Below are 20382 nucleotides of genomic sequence, written 5' to 3' on the forward strand. Positions count from 1 at the left end.
CCGATAACAGAGTAAGGTTACCTGGAAGTATTATTACACATATAGATAATCGATTTGGCATTTTATTCTTTCCTACTGCGACCCTGCTTATTGTGTGTGACTATATAAATACAATCGAATCTGTTTATTTATAGTCAATATTTTTGATTACAATGATGAAATTCGTTTTGTTGGGGCTACTAGCCTTCGTGGCCTTGTCACAGGTAAGTAATTTAAATTATTGTTATTTTTAAATTCCTTTACTATTTTTTTATTCAACGAATAATTCATAAAATTTAAGAATGTAACATTCTAATTATTGAGCATACATAATTTTGAAAACACTTCTGAGAAAATATGTTATAACCAATAAAAAATCTCTTTTGAAAAAAGTAAGACATCCAGCAGGAATCGGTTTCGCGCCCATGCACATAGACCACTATGCTGTAGGCGTCATTCTTAATTGCGAAAAATTTTATCTAATGGCTCTTAATACTCTCTGAAGCGCTTTCCAAATTGGAGTGATCCGTGACGTCGGTTAGTGATTAAAGTAATACCTACTTTTATTTAAAATACAAAAGCCGATCGCCATCTGTAATATAAATTCTTAATTAATTAATTAATGCATTATTTTGTTGGATTGCCCATAGCATACCTAAACTATTACGGTTTGGTTAGGCAGGGTTTAATTGAATTTTAAAAAAAAAACTAACCAGCACATTGTAAATCAATGAAAACATATTAGTATGACTGACAAAGTGTTGTGTGCACTATTTATGTCGAATCATAACAGCCTACCTCCACCCCTCGCCACTGGTTGATACATCGTTACCTTTATATCATTCCAGGGTGCGTCGAGGAATCCAGGAATCAGAACATTGGAGTCCTTCGGTGAAGGTAAATTTAATTTTAAATGTCTATATAAAATTGATAGTTAACTGCCAAATTAAACCACATAAGACCTTTGAAATAGCATTATATTGGTTCTTTGGAGCCGTTATGCCGTGTTTATCCAAACTTTATTATTACAATATAAAACCAAGAAAATACCAACTCCGTGTATTATTCATCACTGCCCGAACATACCACGTCACACACACATTAAGCAACCTTTGTCGATTAAACATAACATCGGGGGTAAGAACAACCCAACGTCCATCCCCCTAATACAACTACCGTTTCTTCGTGAAGCAAATGAGGCGTTCACTTGGTAACAAGACCTTATAACTAGAGTTGGGTATTTCTCAATCTAGAGATTCGGGATTTCCCGAAATGATGAAATTTTGAATTCTCGAGATTTGGAGTTCCAGCAAATAATTCTTGAGATATCGAGAAATTTAAAAAAAACTTGTAAAAAATCCTAAAATCAGTGTAAAAACAGACAAATTCCAAAAAAATATGATTTTTTTTTTATTTATGTAAATGTGTGTTACAAACAAATAGAAGTAGGAAAACAAAAATAATTCAAAACATTACTTATTAAAATAGGATTTCAAAAAACACAGACTGTCAATCGCTGCGTCTGACAATCGCGTACCTACGCTTTTGGGACACAAAATTCTCTGACGTTGAAAAATTGCGCTCATTTTGAGTCAAAGTTGGCTTAATTGTGTTAAATGCCCCGACCAGTCTGTGAACGTTTTATGTTTTTTATCTACTATTTTCGTATAGAAAAATCGTTTTTCAATTAATATTTGATAATAAAGAAATGCCGATTCCCGAGAAAAGATTCTCGAGATCCGGGATTTCCCAAAATGTCTCGAGATTCAGGATTGAAAATCTCGAAATCTTCTCGTGAATTCCCGTCGGGAAATTCCCGAAACCCAACTCTACTTATATTTTTACAGTCTTGAGTGTAAAAAAATGGTTAAACCAACTATTGCTACACATATTTTCAACCCACAATAGTAGTTTATCGCGTAGGAAATGGGCGAAATTGTAACTAAAACTATTCAATATTAATTTTGTTTTCTTGATGCAGATGCGCGCATCATCCAAGGTTCTCCCGCGGCCCAGGGTCAGTTCCCCCACCAGGTGAACTTGGAGATGATAAACCCCAGCGGCGGAAGATCTAGATGCGGAGGATCCCTTATCAGTACCAGATGGGTGCTCACTGCTGCACATTGTCTTGTCGGGTAAGGACTCCTTAACCACTCGCATTATCATTTACTTCATATTATCCGCTTCAAAAGATAATAAAGAAAGTCTTATCTGGAATACAAAAACAAAATTTTAATATAATTAATTACCAGAGAGAAAGCATTCGGTATACGAGTAATCTTTGTATTGTGTGCTAGACATGGTAGCAAGAAAGGTGCTGTTAAAATATAGCACTTATTGCAAAAATTACAACCAACTTATTGTAATTGTTAAAATAAGTGCTAATACTTTGATACAAACCTACCCTAAGTTTGATAATATTTATCACTTTATCACTTTAGCAGTCGATAAGTATAGAATAGACCTACAGGTCTATTTTATATGGCCCGTCACTTACGTGACTTTAGAAATGTCTGGAAATTTGTATGGAGTTTATAGGCGATAGGCGAACAGCCTAAACTCTGTATGGATATGTTTATTGTCAATGACTGCCGTTTTAAGCAAATAATAAATAAATAAGATGATTTAAAAAAATAATTTATATTGGGTTCAATCAGATATAATTATAAATTGTTTTTAAAAATAAAAAAATAATTGTATCTCGTGATTTTTATTTATCAGTTAGTTCAGTCATAGACTAACGTAATTTATTCAGTCAGTTATGTCAGTTGAGACTTGAGATATTGATGAACATTATTTTGATCTGTGATCTAAATTCAGCGTATTATTGTGTTTTCTGAATGTGTATAAATTATCTGATATTGTACATAAGTCATTCATCAATGCTTTAAATATATAAATATTTCAAAATATCTAGTAATACTGGTATAATTGTGGAACAGATAGGTACATAACGACGGCTTTTTTCAAATATAACATATTAAGGTGAAGCATTTACTGAACCGTTTTTAAAGAGGCATCTAGCGGAAAAATACGAAGCTTGCAATTTGAGTTTTTTTTTGATAATTTATAATTTTAACTATAATAATTAAAAAAGATTTCAAGTTATACACATTTATATTTTTTTTTAAATCGATGTTTTTTAAAATAGATATAAAAAATATTAAAACTATGAATTAGTCAAAAATCTCTTAGGCGATGCTTAGAAAACTTAATACACTAAATTTTAATAATAAATATGACTTACGATTATACGATTTTATATGATAATAATATAAAATATATGATTTAATAAGATGCGGTCCGATTGAACAAATTCACATTTTATTACATTTTTTACAATTGTAAGTTTTCTCTTTCACTTAAAATAAAAAATATTTTTCTATTTAATGTTTTCAGATACATATTTATTAATTAATACAGTTGAAATTGTAAATTATCAAAAAAAAAATTTCAAATTGCAAGCTTCGTATTTTTCCGCTAGGTGCCTCTTTAAAAAAAGGGCTCACTAAAGGCTTCACCTTAAGAGCGTATGTTGCGTGTATGAATGTTTAGGCAAATACATAATTTTAAATTTAAACTCATCGTTCAATTTTATATCGTCAGTGTATTATTGTATTCATCAGTAGTAATATCGAACTATCTTCGGTACAGTTCGGTTATGAGGAATACAGCGGAAAACACATTTTGAAAATACCCGATATATTGGATTATTTATTTGTTTGGGTTAGTTTAGGTTAGGTTAGGTTTGGTTAGGCTAATCTAACAAATAATCCAGTATATCGGGTATTTTCAAAATGTGTTTTCCGCTGTATTCCTCATAACCGAACTGTACCCTATCTTCTTATTGCCCGTAAGTGTGCCTGACAAGTGTATTTTTTTCTCCTTTCTCCATAGCCTACCTCTTTCCAAACGTCGCCCTTCACCATTGATAAGTATAACAAAATGCCATAACAACAGTAAAAGGTTATACTTGCTGATAATATTGATCAATTATTATCAATTATCGGATTAATAAAATTGTGTTCAATCTCATTTTATATCCGTGATTATTCTTGTAATGCCAAATATGCTTAACTAACCATGTAGGTATGAAGATTATTGATTGACAAACAAAATAATAATGTATAACTATATAAGATAATTATATTAGATAACATTGTTTAAATCTACTGATAGGTAGAAATGGAGTGCCTATTGTTATTTGACTTAGGCAGGCTATGAGAATCATATTATTGCATAATAGGTATGTATCAGTGGCGAAGTGTGGAGATATGCTGTTAAGATCCCAGCATAAAGCCGCGTTGCCACGATCAGAGGTGGCTCTTCCTTAAGGTACCAAAGGGACGGACCCCGGTCCCCTCATCATTCTGTAGTCAATATTCAATTGAATATTCATGTTATACGTGCCTACCACAATACATTGATTTTGTGTATATTAATTAAGTATATATTTTATTTGTACCGTTTGCCCATCATTGATTCTTGTTTCTTGGCCCAACCCTCATGCACTATGTGAGTTTTGGCTCTACCTACATTGTACATATACAACGATACTTTTGGGGTCCAAATAATAATAAATCTAATAGCTACAAAAGATATGTTTTCTACGCTTTGATTAACATTGACTAGATATGTACTTATTAGATATTTCACGCCATCTGACCCCATTTACTAAAAGATGCTAGAGCCGCCACTGGCCACGATCCAAGTACACTTGGACCGAGCGCCATCCAAACGCACTCGTACGAGACAGCTTCATACTAATTATTCCTATCCAAGCTACTCGGACCACGTCCTACTCATCTAAGTTACGAGTAGCTTGGATAGATAGGATTAATTAGTATGTAGATGTCTCGTACGAGTGCGCTCGGTCCAAGTCAACTTGGATCGTGGCAACGCGGCTTAAACAGTGTACACTAAACTTTGTCAGTCAAACATATTTGTTTCATTGAACTAAATGGGTTCACAAACTTTTTCGTCAAAGGGACTATTTTGAATTCAAAAATATTTGGCGAGCCGCCTTTTTTCTTTAAACTTTAAAGAATAAAAAATTATTTCATTGTGTAAACTTATATTTTTAACTAAATATACATTATTATTACTCTTATTAATATACTAAAAAATAATATTTCAATATTTTCGTCATGTGATTTATGCAATTGTTTGTTTGAAACTAAATCCTGCAATCTAGGCTCAAATGTTATGGTGTGAATACGCAAAAACAGATGCGATATAGTTATCTGTTAATTTTGATCGTAAATTTGATTTATTAATGCTCATTGAACATATGAAGAATAAAAATAACATAAATTAATCTCGCACATCAAAAAGTCACGCGGGACACACTTTGTGAACCCCTGAACTTACACTAAAATGTATAGATAATGTTTGTTAGTTTTTAAAATTAAATTAAACCCTGCCTAATCCAATTCACAATAGGTTACGTATGCTATGGGTGATTCGACTAAAATAGTGCACACTTTTACAGTCATACTTATTCGTTTTCGTTGAATTAAGAATAAATAATAAAAAGAACTTTTTATATATCACGTTTTTAAATTTCCTGTTGAATCATATAAACTTGACAATTCTATGTATTAATAATTTAGGACAAATAAGGCAATTATCAAAAAATCATTTTTTTGCTATTTTGCAACAAACAAACAAATATAGAATACTGAAATGTCATTGTGATTTCCATAGTAACACACGTATATATTAATAATTTTGTTGCTATGACCACCCCCTTAGCAACCAATAATAGTGGATTGGATTACGGATTTCTTCCGAAATAACTTTTCATACAAAACAGAATTAACTGAAAATGAATTCAATTCTACTTAAAGTTGGCTAAAAGTATTTAAAGAATGCATCTGCATCGTGTTCTGATATATTCTAAAAGTTTCAAATATCTAGCTAGTCGGGAAGTTAGTTAAAAATCGATTGCAAGATTTGTATTTGATAAACAACCACGCGGACAAACAAGAATACGAACTAAGAAAAACGTGGTAAAAAATAAAACAGAAGTACGTGCTTATCAATAAAAATATAGCTAATAAAATCATTTAAAAATATTATTTTATAACAAAAACACAGCGCTCGGAATGGACAGGAACGCACCGGAGCGCCGTTGTGGTTCGTGGAATTCCAAAATATACCGTTCCGGCTCGTGGATTCATTTAAAATTGCGTTGCGGTTCGTTAGATTGAGATAATTATATATGAATGTATCTTTTAAAGTTTTTCTCAAAATTAAAAATTAACGAAGTTATGTTATGCCGGGCGTGCAAGGGTTAAAAATAAAAATTATGACATCCCTAAATTTCTTTCAACCTTCTTATTTTGTGTCGATATGTCCATGCCTAAATGCATTGTCTAAATAACAAGAAACAACCAGCTGCAAGCGTAAATTACTTTATTACCCAAAAAAATGTGCCTTGCTGACACTATTTGAAAACTCTTGAAAAATAAAGTATACATTGTTTAATAATTTCTAAAGGATGAAACATTTCAAATCTCAATACAATCTTGCCTTTGACTTACGCATTGTTAATTTACTTACCTACTAATTTATTATATTATTTTATTCGGAGTGACAAAAATTATTACTTCGCCATTTATTTTCGGGTGAATGAATTGTGTTTTCGATGGTTAAATTAGTACAAAAAAGTTTGATAATTTGACTCGTGCAATCCGCTATAATATTCCTATTAGTTGCCTTTTAAAATATTTTGTATTATTTAAGATATAAATACGTTTCTAAACAAAATTGTTTATATTATTAGTTTGGTGTTTTTTTGCTACATTCTAGTAAGTTTTGTGTTTTAATTTTAACTGTGTGTTTAACTTGATTTTTTAATAAAAAATTGTTCTAAAAGTTGGTCAAAAATGTCATCAGGCGAATCGTGTTAACCGAAACTATTGAAAAATATTTTGTCGCAGGTAACGTAAAAGTGCGGCCACACCGGCAACAAGTCGCGCGACAACTCGTTAAATTTTACGATAATTATCATAATTGCTTAAGAAATTTTACGATAATTATCATGCTTATCGTAAAATTTAACGAGTTGTCGCGCGACTTGTTTTCGGTGTGGACCCGGCATAACGCTGGCCACATACCTACACAATTTGATCATTTAAAAAATGATATTGAGTGGTTATTTATAAAAATAATGAAGGTATAATAAAGTAGTAGGTAATTCGTGTAAATCTGCTAAAACCACATTACATTACATTAGGAATTCACTCCAATAACCATTGAAGTGGCAACAGATGGTATTCATCTCAACAATTAACTTTTCTTAAAAAAAGCTTATGACGTGTCGTAAACCCCTCTTTTTACGATGTTTACATTTGTTTTGTAATTTACATTATTGTTGAATTGCGACTATAGTACAATAAATCTTGTGATATAACTACTACATTCATTCATTTATTTGCCATAGGTCATGATGAGTACCTGTGGATGAATACTTTCCTTATAATAGGCTTTATAATATAATATTTTTAAAAGTCTATTATGTTAAATTCGCTTTTTCTTCGTAACACTAAGTGGATAATCACCCTTACAATTATCGTTTTTAATAAGTACTTTCCTGTGGGATACAAATTCGCCATTTTTACATACTTAATTATATTATTACATATATACCTATATACTATTGTCGCTGGTATCCAAACTGATTTAAGATAATTCTGGCCACACGCACAATTTGATAATTTTGTGGATATTTATAAAAATAATGAAGGCTTAATTACGTAGTAGGTACTTCGTGTAAATCTGCTAAAACATTAGGAATTCTTTCCGGTGGACAATACAGTGGCAACATCTGTTCTGTGATTCAATAATTATTATTATCTCAACAACTTGACTTGTGTTAAAAAAATATTTATGATAAGTCGTAAACCCCAATTTTCACAATGAATAATGAATGATTTTTTCTACAAAAATGTGTTTGGGCCATTGATGGTTTGGGCAGAAAATATTGAATAGCCTTCTGCAGAGTTTATTTATTTGGGACGTTCCTATTGTATTACAATTATTATTACATGCATTGTAGCTTGTGACTTTAAAAATAATAGAAATAATACATAGGTAGTGTGGAGAGAACTTTTACTTAATTTTTGTTTGTAAATTTGTTTAAAAAAAATATAGGAATATCCTTTAATAAAAATGTACGACTATCATAATATCTGTATTGTATGTAGGTACCTATTATCATTTCCATGGCAATAATAACGTGAGTAGGGAAGGACAAACAATATAGATTGAATCGTTTAGAATAAGTAGGTACTAACAAATTAGGTACCTATGTGTCCAGTGCGGACATCTAATTATCTTAGGTGGTGTTAGTCATAGATTATTAAATAAATACGGTGGTAGATGTATATTACAATAATTGTAACCAAAGCATCACCATTGTAACATAACATGCATACAATACAATATTAGTCCTTATAATGTTGAATATAGTAGGTACTAATTAATGACAATTTTATATTATTCTATAAGAATCGCGCTTAGCAACCTGAGTTTCACCTTCCGTCATGTTTTATCTTATATAAATGAAAATGACACACCATTGGTAATTTAATTACAAATAATGCTATGTTTACGTTGTTTGGATGACTTGAAACTTTTATTAGATGTAGGTACGGCCTTCTTATAGTGGAGAAGGTTCAAAATAAATCTTTGAGAATCCTTTAAAGCTGTGTGGATAGTGGATACTATCCATGGTTTTATCCGATTGATTTCTCAAGACGTATGCTTACATACTGCATTCTGAAAGTTAAAAAGAGAGCTAGGTATTTAGGCTACGTACTTTTTCCAACTTATATCTACCCAGTACAAATGAGAACTCTGCCATTATTGGTACTTAGTATTGATTTTATTATATATTATTTTATAACTTTCTTGATAATCTAAGTTGTTTGTTCTGCCAAGGTGCAATAATTGCTAATGATAATTGGGCAGGAAATAGCTATGTTCAACCAAATCGCTTCGGATAATCGTATATTCCACCTGCGTGAGAACGAGTTTATGTGAACGCTATTTTATAAATTCTTGGTATAGGTAGGCACTTACTGTTTTTTCTAATACTATTTCTTTATTTTTTAAACACTATTTTAATACTATTTCTTGATGTTTGATATTCTGTGCTCGTATTTAAATGGAATTTGTAAAATTTTCTATAACTACGTAAATATTTTTTTAATTTGAATCTATAAGGTACTTATGTGGATATGTTGTTTGTTATGACTAATTAATTACAAACTTATCTATCCCAAATGAGACAGTAAGTTATAATCAGTGACGAGTGGTGGTAGAGGTATCATGCACTGGTTATAGTGGTAGATAAAGTAAAAATAAAGAATAATACAATTTTTGACGGTATACTTTGTTAAAACAAGATTATTTCGCCTGCGGCGCTGACAATCCTTACCAACCTGCCCAATATAGATCCACGTAAGAAGTTTAAAGTTTATTGTTGCATTTTTATATCAAAAGTACGTACGTACGTAAAGAAAGGATTAGCATAAGTACTTAGTTTCGGAAAATTATACAGCGTTCCTGTTCGTGAAATTTTCCATTTCGAGCACTGCAAAAACACCTACATTTATTATGTTGACAGTTAATAATATGTATTGATCATAATTGTAGAACTAGTGATTTTTTACAAATAATTTGAATATATTGATAATTTCAACAAAAACCCTAAAAAATTCATCAAGTGCAAATAAGTCCGGCTGCAGGAAAAGCTTCTTAAATTTAACGCTTGTACAGTCGTCAATAAATAGAATAGAACATTTTCGTCACGGATGTTTTTATTTCGAAATAATATTATGATAATTCATCGCGACAATTACTTATAATACTTATATAAATATATTTGATGAATTTTTTTTTAATATTTTGTTCACCTCTGTTGGATTCACACAATATATTTGCATTTAAGGGCCCGCTGAAGAGCCCGCCGTTCAAATATAATTTAGTATAAAAAGGACCTCGGCGTCGTAACTACGTCAATTTAAATCGATCTTTTCGCAAAAATCACTAATCATCGGAGATTTTATTTCAAGAAATATTATTATTATTACTGATAATTTCTGCCGCGCGGAGAATTATTATTATTTTATGAACACCTGCTAGATGAAGCCGATCAGAAAACAGGGCTGTCAAAATAATATTAAGCATTCATATTTTTTAAATGTTAATTTCATCATGGTTTTTAATCAAACCTGTGCAAGTACGTACTGATAACTTGGGTGGATTTTGTAGCAAACATACTATTGATATATATACGGGTATATTATTATTATAACCCAATTCAAATTGAACATAGGTTGATACTCAAATACTATTATAGTATGTTTATGATTTCGAGAAAATAATACGATGGTATAATTAATCCATATCAATTATTTGAAAACATTACATTCGCACTTTGCACAAAATTACAAACACAATCGAAGTTTGCCGCACACGTACAGACCACGTGATATTTGTTTACGCAAAATCGTCGCTTTTCAAAATGGCGAATTTGATTACCAGATTTTACTGCGATGAATCAGTATGTTCCTTTTTGTCTTTTTTTATTCGTAGGTTTGTTTACTATGTACACCGAGAAATTTCCATTTATAAACTCGGAAACGATTTTTACAGAAGAGTTTTGGAATATAATGCAACCAAAACTGGAAAAAATTCTATCATGGGTGTTGACTTCCTGAATTAGCTAACCCCAGGTCCATGCCACTACGTGAACCACAGTGGATATTAAGCCATTTCCACACTGGCAACAAGTTGCTGGCAACCTCATTAAATTTTACGATACTTACCATAATTGCTTAAGAAATTTTACAATAATTATCGTAAAATCTAACGAGGTTGCCAGCAAATTAACTTGTTGCCAGTGTGGACCCGGCATTAGATGCACAAAACTTAAATAATATATATTATAAATAGAAATTTAAAATTATAAATATATATTATGATTTATGTCTTCGACAGCCCTGATGAAATGAATGTGAAATATGAGTCGGATCAGTCACAGAGCAAATTTATTAACACAAACAACTTTGACACGACCTTTTTATATTAACTAGTAGACCAGATATTATGGACCACATGTTAAAAAATCATATTTTCAATTCTCAAGGCCAATTCTGTAGAACGTCCTCTTAAGCAGCACATAACTTATAATTCATTTTCAAAAACGTAAACGAGTGTTCTTAATACCGAAAATTCCGGTATTTTGGAATTTTATAACTGGTATTTCGGTATTGATAAATACTGTAATACCGGTATTGCAATCCCTCGTGACATTTAACGGCTGCTATACGGCGCCGATTCGGTTATTAACCGTCGCCGTGTAATGTGAAAAGGGCCATGCTTTTCTTCACGCTACTAAAAGAATGTCGCCGTTTGATTTTTCCCGTACGGTCAAAACAGTATAATGTGAACAAAGCGTTACCTAATAGTTTTCTTCTTTCATTCTTTCAGCCAGGCGAGCATTAATGTACGCCTGGGCTCCGTGAACTTTGGCACTCCTCAGATACTGATCTCGTCGAACAAATTCGTCCACCACGAGAAGTATAGTGGCACCACTCTCAACAACGACGTCGGAGTCATCGATCTTGGACGCGATGTCCCAGTGTCAAGTAAGACGACATGATTAGGGATTCCAATCCCGGGATCCCGAGCTATTTTCGATACCTATGAATCCCGGGATTGATAAACATAATGGATTGATTTTTTTATCAATTTTTATGGAAAATAACATAAAAACGAAAATATAACAGAAAAAATACTTTTAATAACAAATAACTACATTAGAAATAAACTGAGTTTGCATGAAGTTTGATTTATACCCATGTGTAAGTTGCCGATTCATTTTATTTTTTCACATAAATTAATAAAAATGAGAAAGATTGGAAAAAAACAATGCTTAGCACTATTAACAAAGTAATTCCACTATGATCTTATACGTTTTACGGCAGTTTCATATTTCGCTGACTAATTAAATTTATGAAGCGGAAAGGCCGTACGTACACCATGATTTGCTTTACTATTTTAAATCTCGCTAACCCATTCATTAAGTCTTTACTATCAGAAACAGCAATCTCATATTAAATTCACATTATTATTTATATTACAATATTATTTACTCCGTTAGACTTGCACTTCCAAGATTGAACGTATACAATATTAACAATAAATGTCATAAATTATACTAGATTTATTTTTGACCGATTTTATCAATATTATTTGTAAATATGAAAATTTTATATTAACAATGGAAAAAATGCCAATCCCGGGATTGTCAAATTGTAATCTCGAAATCCCGAGATCAGAATTTTGGCTCAGCATTGGATTCCCTAGACATGATAATATTATCACTATCATTCGGACGGCTCATTGAGGTCACATATACCTGGAGAACGGGCAACTTGTTAACGCGCCATGTGGACAGGCTCTATGCCCCGCGCTTTCGATAACCACTTGTGGATGTATCAGCTCACAATAATAACCCTTAAGTTAAGATTTTTACGTTTTTATAACTCGATTATGTATTAAAATTCGCAGACACCATCAAGCCCGTTCGTCTCCCGACTAGATCTCAAGCAACTGTATCCTTCGCTGGTAAAACATCTACCGTCAGCGGCTGGGGATTCACCAACAATAGTAAGTTCAAAGCGATTTGCAAAGTTAAATATCTTATGTCACAATTTTGTGTAAGATCGTTTAATAGAAATCCAAGCATAACAAAAAGTGTAACAAATCCAATAGTGGCCAACATGGGTAGATTAAGAATGATGCGTTGCACTTTCTGTTACGCACTCTTACGTAATTTTTTTGTCGGGTTTGCGATGTATAGTTTACTTCCGTTGTACATGGACGTCACGTCTCTGATTACCAGCAATGACACGTGCAGATTTTCGAATTATATTTGAATTATAGGTAGGTACATACTTACCTAATTAATTTATCCAAATATTTTTGCCGGTCACTCGCGACTTTTGAAAGTTGTCAGATGTGTTTTATATGTATCTGAAACCGTGGACTCGCAATACTGTATATTGAAATGGAGATGGCATTTCAATTAGTTTAAGTTGTATATATATTTTTAGTAATGTATCCATACAACACATTTCTTAGATATTGGAGTCATGAAAGTATGATAAAAAAATACTGTATTAAAAAAATGGGGTGGTATTTTGGCGCTGCCTATGGGCGGCATTTTATCTAGGGATGTCACTGCGTAGGGATTATGTAGGGTTGTTTATTTATGTTTGCATTTTCTACTTGAAGATGGCCCAGTATCTCCATTATTGAACTTCGTAAACCTAAACGTGATCACTAACGCCGAGTGCCTCGAATACTTTGGACCAGTCTACATCATCAATTCCAACATTTGCGCTGAGGGCATCAAGAGTGGAGCCCAAGGAGTCTGCTTCGTGAGTAGTACATTCATTGTTCATTCATTCATTACTTAATACAATAGTCAAAATGTACATATTGGCTCATTCGACCACACATGATGGATCAGTTGAAATACGACCTTATGGTTAAAGTTGGGTATTTCCCGATAAAATCTCAATCTCGAGGATCGGGATTTCCCGAAATGATGAAATTTTGAATTCTCGAGATTCGGGATTTCCAGTAAAGAATTCAATTGTCAATTTATGGCTACGGCCGTATGTTGTAGCTTAACCACTGGGGAATGCCAAAAGAAATTACCTATTTCAAAAACACACTACCTTATTCTTAAGTCAATAATTATTATAAAGCAATCATTACTCGTAGGATGTTTATCACACTTGAATGATCAAAGACATAGCTTATAATTAGTCTCTTTAGAATTATCTTCAAATGTTTTAATCTTGCCCATTTTTTGAATAATAAAATGCCTAATTCTTGTCAAATTTGGGATCACAGAGATTATCAATATAATTTTTTATCGTAAATATTTCACAATAATAATGTCGACATAAATTATACTGATAGTTTTATAAATGCGTTTAAAAATTAATAAATGTAAAAATCTTAACACCACTGCACATTTATGTTCTGAAATATGACTAAATTCTAAAACATTAGAGCGAGAGGTTTAAAAGAATACTATGTTATGTAATAAAAATACTTTATGCAGTCATCAAATGTTTAAAATAAATATAAAGGATAATAAGGCTTCAAAATTATATAAATAGATTATCTAGAACGTTTAAGGAATGTCCAGGATCGTGCTTTGAAAATAGAATAAAAGCTCCATTTTGACCCACGCTGAGCACGTCCGCCCTTAATTGTGTTAAATACCCCGATCAGTCTTTGAACGTTTTGTGTTTTCTGTCCACTTTTTCACATAGAAAATCGTTTTTTCAATCAATATTTGATAATAAAGAAATCCCGAAACCCGAGAAAAGATTCTCGAGATTCGGGATTGAAAATCTCGAAAATTTCTCGAGAATTCCGTCGGGAAATTCCCGAAACCCAACTCTACTTATTATGGAGTGAGTTCACCAGTAATTTATTTATTTATTTATTTATTTAAGAATACAAAACATTGTGGACATAACAAATCTAAATTCAAGACGTACACAACATGAGATTTACATTATAAGTCAAACATTACCCTCACAAGAGAGAAGAGAATATAGAAAAAGAAATATATATAAAATAACAATAATAATAACAAATAATGTATGGATACTATCCGTGGCTTTATCCAACTGGCTTTCTCTTAGGTATGCTTACATACTGTGGTTTAAAACTTGGCCACGTATTTTTTCTGACGTATACGTGGTGAAAATGAGAATTTTTCCATTTTTGGTAGTATTGACCTATGTGTCTGATAAAGCTCTTAGAAATCGGGAGCATCAGTGGTTTGTTCTCACCAGTGTTGTCAACCGTACTATAAGTATGGTATTTGTACAATAATTTTGGTTCGCGTACTGTGTACGATATAAAAAAGATATAGTACGCCCAAAATACTATAATTTTTAATATCGGAAAAAATGTATTCTTATCTTAAGTTCAACATTAAAAAAATAGCCAAAAGTACTATAATTTCGTAATTTCCGTTTTATAAATTGGTGCAAAGTCTTATAATTTTATAATAAAAGAAAATTTGGCGAGCCGAGAAAAAAAGTTCATCAAAAGAGGGGGAAAAAATCCTAGGCTTTGATTTAAAATGGATTTTTTGAATTCGCCGCTAAGCATTTACGGTCGGAAGGGGTACTTATATAAATAAAGGCATTGAAATTTCTCTAATTCTCCGTTACTTTGTTCTAAGAAACACAAAACCTATATATTTTCAACAGATGACAACGAGTACTATATTTTTTCCCCAAATACTATAATTGTAGAGGTTCTGTACTATAATTCCACTTCGAAAAGATGGAAACACTGGTTGTCATAATGTGCAGAGTTAACCTGCTATTGGTAATGTCAATTGCGAGAGCAATAACTTGTACCATCACGCCACATCAGGTTCTTGTCAACCCAAGCTACCTGTTTCCTTCGCCTTCCTTCCCGAGGGACATAGTAGTACGATTAACTTTATTTTGTAATCCAATTAAAATCTAATAAAATACCAAAGTAGTGCATGTTTTCCGTTGTTTTAATGATTATATTCTTCTTCTTTCCAGGGTGACAGTGGCGGTCCAATGATCGTACGAGAGAGCGACGGTTTGGACACCCAGATCGGTGTTGTCAGCTTCGTCAGCGGAGCAGGATGCGAAGCCGACTCTGCATCAGGATTCGCCCGCACATCCAGTTTCGTGGACTGGATCCAACAGAAGACTGGAATCGCAGTCAGGCCTTAAGAAAATTGACATATTTAAAATCATATTGGTGTTTACAAAAATCTAAAACTAATATTATGTAGGTTCCAATAAATAATATGCAGTGAATTTTACCTCCTTGATCTTCTTTGGTTAAGATCAAAAGTGAGATACATCGCTTCTTTTTAACTGAATGGTTAATTTGTGAAACAAAATAACTTATTCGAGACAAAAATAAGACTTTCTGTCTATATTGCTAAAATTCATTTGACAGAATTTCTTTATTACGAAAATAATTTGATCTATGAATTGTTTTTACCTACACCATAATATTAAATTATGAACCAATAAAATGTATGTGCCATTTTATATATCAGTGTATTTTCTTTCTTTCGCTTTCGGTACCATATCCTAAGGCAGCGATTTCCAAACTGGGAGGCGCGGAGTGTTGCGAAGGGAGGCGCGAAAAGTTTCACACAATTATGTAGTCACAGGTTTGCAGTTTGCAAATGCATAGTTTAAAATATGGCCGCTAGTTATAAACTACAGAAAAAACTGTCATATAAAAGGTTGTTTGCAAACCTGTCTGAAAATATGGAGACTAATTTTATAATACCTCACTTCAAAACTACCTCGTGAAAAAATGAAATAAAAGGGTCAAATCATAATGTTGAAATTTGAAGCAAATTTGTTTAGGAACGATAATTTTGTTGTTAAACTTGTCTATTTGGGTGGAATTAAAAAAAAATTAGTGAATAAATCAATGCAAAGAACACTAATGCATTCACTGATTTAAAAAGATAAAGTGAAGGCATTCATAAAAAATGGAGCTTTGGAAATCAAAATTACAAAAAAATAAGTTCACCATGTTTCTACTTTTAAATGATTTCTGCGCCAGACATATGAAGCAAACAAAAATCTATTTACTGAGTTCTTGGTTAGTTTGCTGATACACTTTTCACATTATTTTATTAATGGTAAAAACTTCGCCTGTAGCGCTGCTTTGTTACAGGGTTATTAAATATTTAAAATATGTAATTGTGTGGTGGAATTTCATGTGATACGAGGGTGGGTCAATAATTCCTTAGAAAAAAGCATTAAAACAGTTTTTATTTTTGTATTTTTTTTTTATTTCTCAACATAATCTCCTTGGAGCTCAATACACTTGGTTAGACGTTTCTCAATTTTTTTTAAACCGTCAGAAAAATAAGTTTTCGGAAGGTCCTCAAAATAAGCATTTGTCCGATCGATGCCTTCTTCATTTGAAAAAAAACGTTGTCCACTTAGCCATTTTTTTAAGTTTGGGAAAAAGAAAAAGTCACTGGGAGCTAAATCTGGCGAATACGGTGGGTGGTCGACCAATTCGAACTTCAATTATTCAATTTTAGCCATTGATCGTAAACATGTGTGAACACGGGCATTGTCCTGATGAAAGAGGATTTCTTTCCTGTTTAAATGAGGCCGCTTTTCTTCAATTTTGTTTTTTAGCTGGTCCAATAAAGATGCATAATAATCCCCTGTTATTGTTTTTCCTTTTTCCAAATAGTCAACGAAAATAATTTCACGCGCATCCCAAAATACAGAAGCCATAACCTTACCAGCTGATTTTACGGTTTTCGCCTTCTTTGGACATGGTTTGCCTTCGCAATCCACTGCTTTGACTGTTCTTTCGTCTCGGGAGTATAGTGGTGTATCCATGTTTCATCTACAGTCACAAAGCGACGAAAAAATTCATCCGGATTGCGTTGCATGAGCGACAACAGGGCTTTAAAGGCCACCACCCTATTGCGTTTATTGTCGACTGTGAGCAAACGCGGCACCCATCTTGCAGAAATATTTTTCATGCCCAATTTGTCATGTAAAATAGAAATGACGCTACCTTTTGAGATCCCTGTAACCTCAATTATCTCACTCAACTTTAATCTTCGGTCACTTAACACCATATCGTGGATTTTATTGATAATTTCTGGTGTAGTCACCTCTACAGGACGTCCTGAGCGTGGTTCATCCTTTGTTGATGTACGACCACGTTTAAATTCATTTAACCAGTTATAAATAGTTGCAAGTGAAGGAGCAGATATGCCGTGAACTAAATCCAACTCGTTTTTTATTTCCTTTGCTGTTAACCCTTTTATATTAAAATGTTTAATAACAGCTCTAAACTCAATTTTCTCCATTTTCCATTTTTCCATTTTCCACAAGCAATTTTTTTTTTTAAATGTACGAGAAACACACAACAACCCGACCAATCTGATTGAAACTTCGCAGCATACTGAATCGGTAGTGCCGCTGCATGAAAACAAACCGCTTACAGTACTAGTCGCGCCACCTGTCGGCTTTTCTAAGGACTTATTGACCCACCCTCGTACCTACATATGATGTTTGATATACTTAAATGATAACTTCCGTGTATAATTTAGGAAACACTACATTAGAGTACTATACTGCCCTTAACCTCAGCAATAGGTAGGTGGGCCCGTTTCAAGATGTAGGGCCCATGATAGAATCCGTGTGTCAATGAACGATGATAAATTTGGATTGACTACTATTGAAATTGACTGTGCTAATAATCAAGCACATTCATCGCATGAAAAACAAATTAAGTAATTTAAAAATGAATATAATATAAGTAGTAAAGCCTTGTTTATTTTTATTTTATTTTTTCAATTTTGTATTATTAGTACATTGTTGACTATTTAAAAAGGTGTCTGTATTATTTAATGAAATAAAGGGGGGAGGCGCTAAAATTAGTAGTAACATATAGTTTAGAAACCACTGTCTTAATGTGAGATTTGATCTCTCCAGGTGATCAGGCCCACAGCGTGCATATGCGAAATGTGCATTGCAGGAGGGCGGTCAACAATTCCAATCCGTTTACATAAAATACCACAATTTCCAACGGTCAGTGACTACTGCTATTCAAAAAGATATAATATTATGTAAATCAGTATACAGTGATACCATTAGTGTCATTCGTATTTTTTTTCATAGAAATAAGACTACAATTTACAAATGGTGTTGGTTAGTTTTTAAAATTCAATTAAACCCCGAGAAAACAAAGCCACAACAGATAGTAGTCAAAAAATACTCGTCTATCTATATAAAATATCTAAAATTATGCAATTAAATCATAACTACATAACTTTGGATATTTTGTAGAGAGAATAATATGTTTTATCTACAATAATTTGGTTTAGGCAGAGATTATTGAATTAAAAAAAATTTTATGTACAAAATGTGTAATATTTCGGATTCAAAACAAATAAGTATGAATGAAAAAGTGAGCACAATCGGTCATATCGCCAAAAATATACCTAAACTATTATGGTTTGGCTTAGGCCGGGTTTATTTGTTTTTGAAAACCTAACCAACACCATCTGTAAATTGTAATTGAAATAAATATGTATGACTAAGAAAGTTTAATGTGCACTATTTTTGGCGGATCTTAACAACCGGTTACATTTAAGTTGTACCTATGCAGTTCATCGTGGGACACTTATTCGTGCGCCGCAGTACGTGGAACATGAGTTCGTATTAACGAGTTCTTCGTTGAACATTTCACCGTGGAATACATTTGTATGTATCTTACAAAATGAGGCGATAGTTTGCAAATAGTACTGTTCGGATTTGATTCACCCTAACCTAACCTAACCTAACCTAGTGAATACATCTCATAAAATTTGCCACATGTTGTAGCATACGTACAAATATACTCCACGATGAAATATTCAACGAAGAACTCGTCATTTGATTAAATGTTACACGAACTCACGGTTCACGTACTGCGGCGCACGAATAAGTGTCCTGCGGTGAACTGTTTACGTACAAATTTACGGATATGCTAAACAACCTACTACCACACTTCGCTACTGGGTACCATAGATGGTTCGCACGAGTATTGGAAGTGTCTTATTCACACCACAAAATTTGAGCCTAGATTGCAGGATTTAGTTTCAAACAAACAATTGCATAAATAATCACATGCTGAAAAAATTTAATATTAGTTTATTGAAATTATTTATTAAATAGTTTATTAAAATTTATTGCAATTAGTATGTCACTGCGTAGCATAGAGGTAAATGCGACGGACGAGGCGTAAACCCAGGAGATGCAGGGTTCGATTCCCTGCCGGGGTGGCTTACTTTTTTCAAAAAGATGTTTTCTATTGGTTATAATATATTTTCTCAGAAAGTATTTTTCAAAATTATGTATGTTCAAAATATTATAATAGATATTAAAGGTAAAATATTGGAAAATACGACACAGAAGAGGAATCGTACCTGCGCCCCCCGAGATCCGTGGCCATTTCCTCTGACCACTAAGCTTTACGTATCCTTTCTAATTGCAACGAAGTTAAATTGTGTTTTTACAGTTTTCTCTGAAGCAATTTCTAAATTGTATTGCGTTACTTTTTTAGCTTTTGTAGTTAAACCAAAGTAGGTATTATAATTACCTTAATTACTTACTGTTTGGTGTGAGGATCACTCCAGATGTCTGTGATAACGTACTTGCACTTGCTAATAATTAATTTAATAAACTATTTTTTTTATTCAACGAATAATTCACAAGATTTATGAATGTAACATTATTTTATTGAACATACATAATTTGAGAAATATAC

At 32.5% G+C, this 20382-nt stretch overlaps 1 protein-coding gene across 1 annotated transcript; it reads left to right on the plus strand.

Annotated features, from left to right (window-relative positions):
- The first annotated feature begins 136 nt into the window (after positions 1-136).
- LOC147069412 (epithelial serine protease-like) lies at positions 137-16132 on the plus strand. The gene is made up of 7 exons (XM_085950265.1): positions 137-203; positions 828-876; positions 1961-2114; positions 11482-11639; positions 12565-12663; positions 13291-13436; positions 15627-16132. Exons 1-7 carry the CDS (start codon positions 153-155, stop codon positions 15801-15803), a joined length of 834 nt encoding a protein of 277 aa, XP_085806391.1. The 5' UTR covers positions 137-152; the 3' UTR covers positions 15804-16132.
- Positions 16133-20382: the final 4250 nt, after the last annotated feature.

Source organism: Rhyacophila brunnea, unplaced genomic scaffold (assembly GCF_057557595.1).
Source record: "Rhyacophila brunnea isolate RB1 unplaced genomic scaffold, BYU_Rbru_1.0 scaffold_23, whole genome shotgun sequence".
Taxonomy (NCBI): domain Eukaryota; kingdom Metazoa; phylum Arthropoda; class Insecta; order Trichoptera; family Rhyacophilidae; genus Rhyacophila; species Rhyacophila brunnea.

Bases quoted from the DNA above. Each gene is read 5' to 3' on its own strand.
- LOC147069412 (XM_085950265.1), top strand. From the start codon at position 153: ATGATGAAATTCGTTTTGTTGGGGCTACTAGCCTTCGTGGCCTTGTCA. The intron at 2,115-11,481 runs GTAAGGACTCCT...TCATTCTTTCAG, and splicing joins GCTGCACATTGTCTTGTCGG to CCAGGCGAGCATTAATGTAC. The intron at 12,664-13,290 runs GTAAGTTCAAAG...TTCTACTTGAAG, and splicing joins CTGGGGATTCACCAACAATA to ATGGCCCAGTATCTCCATTA.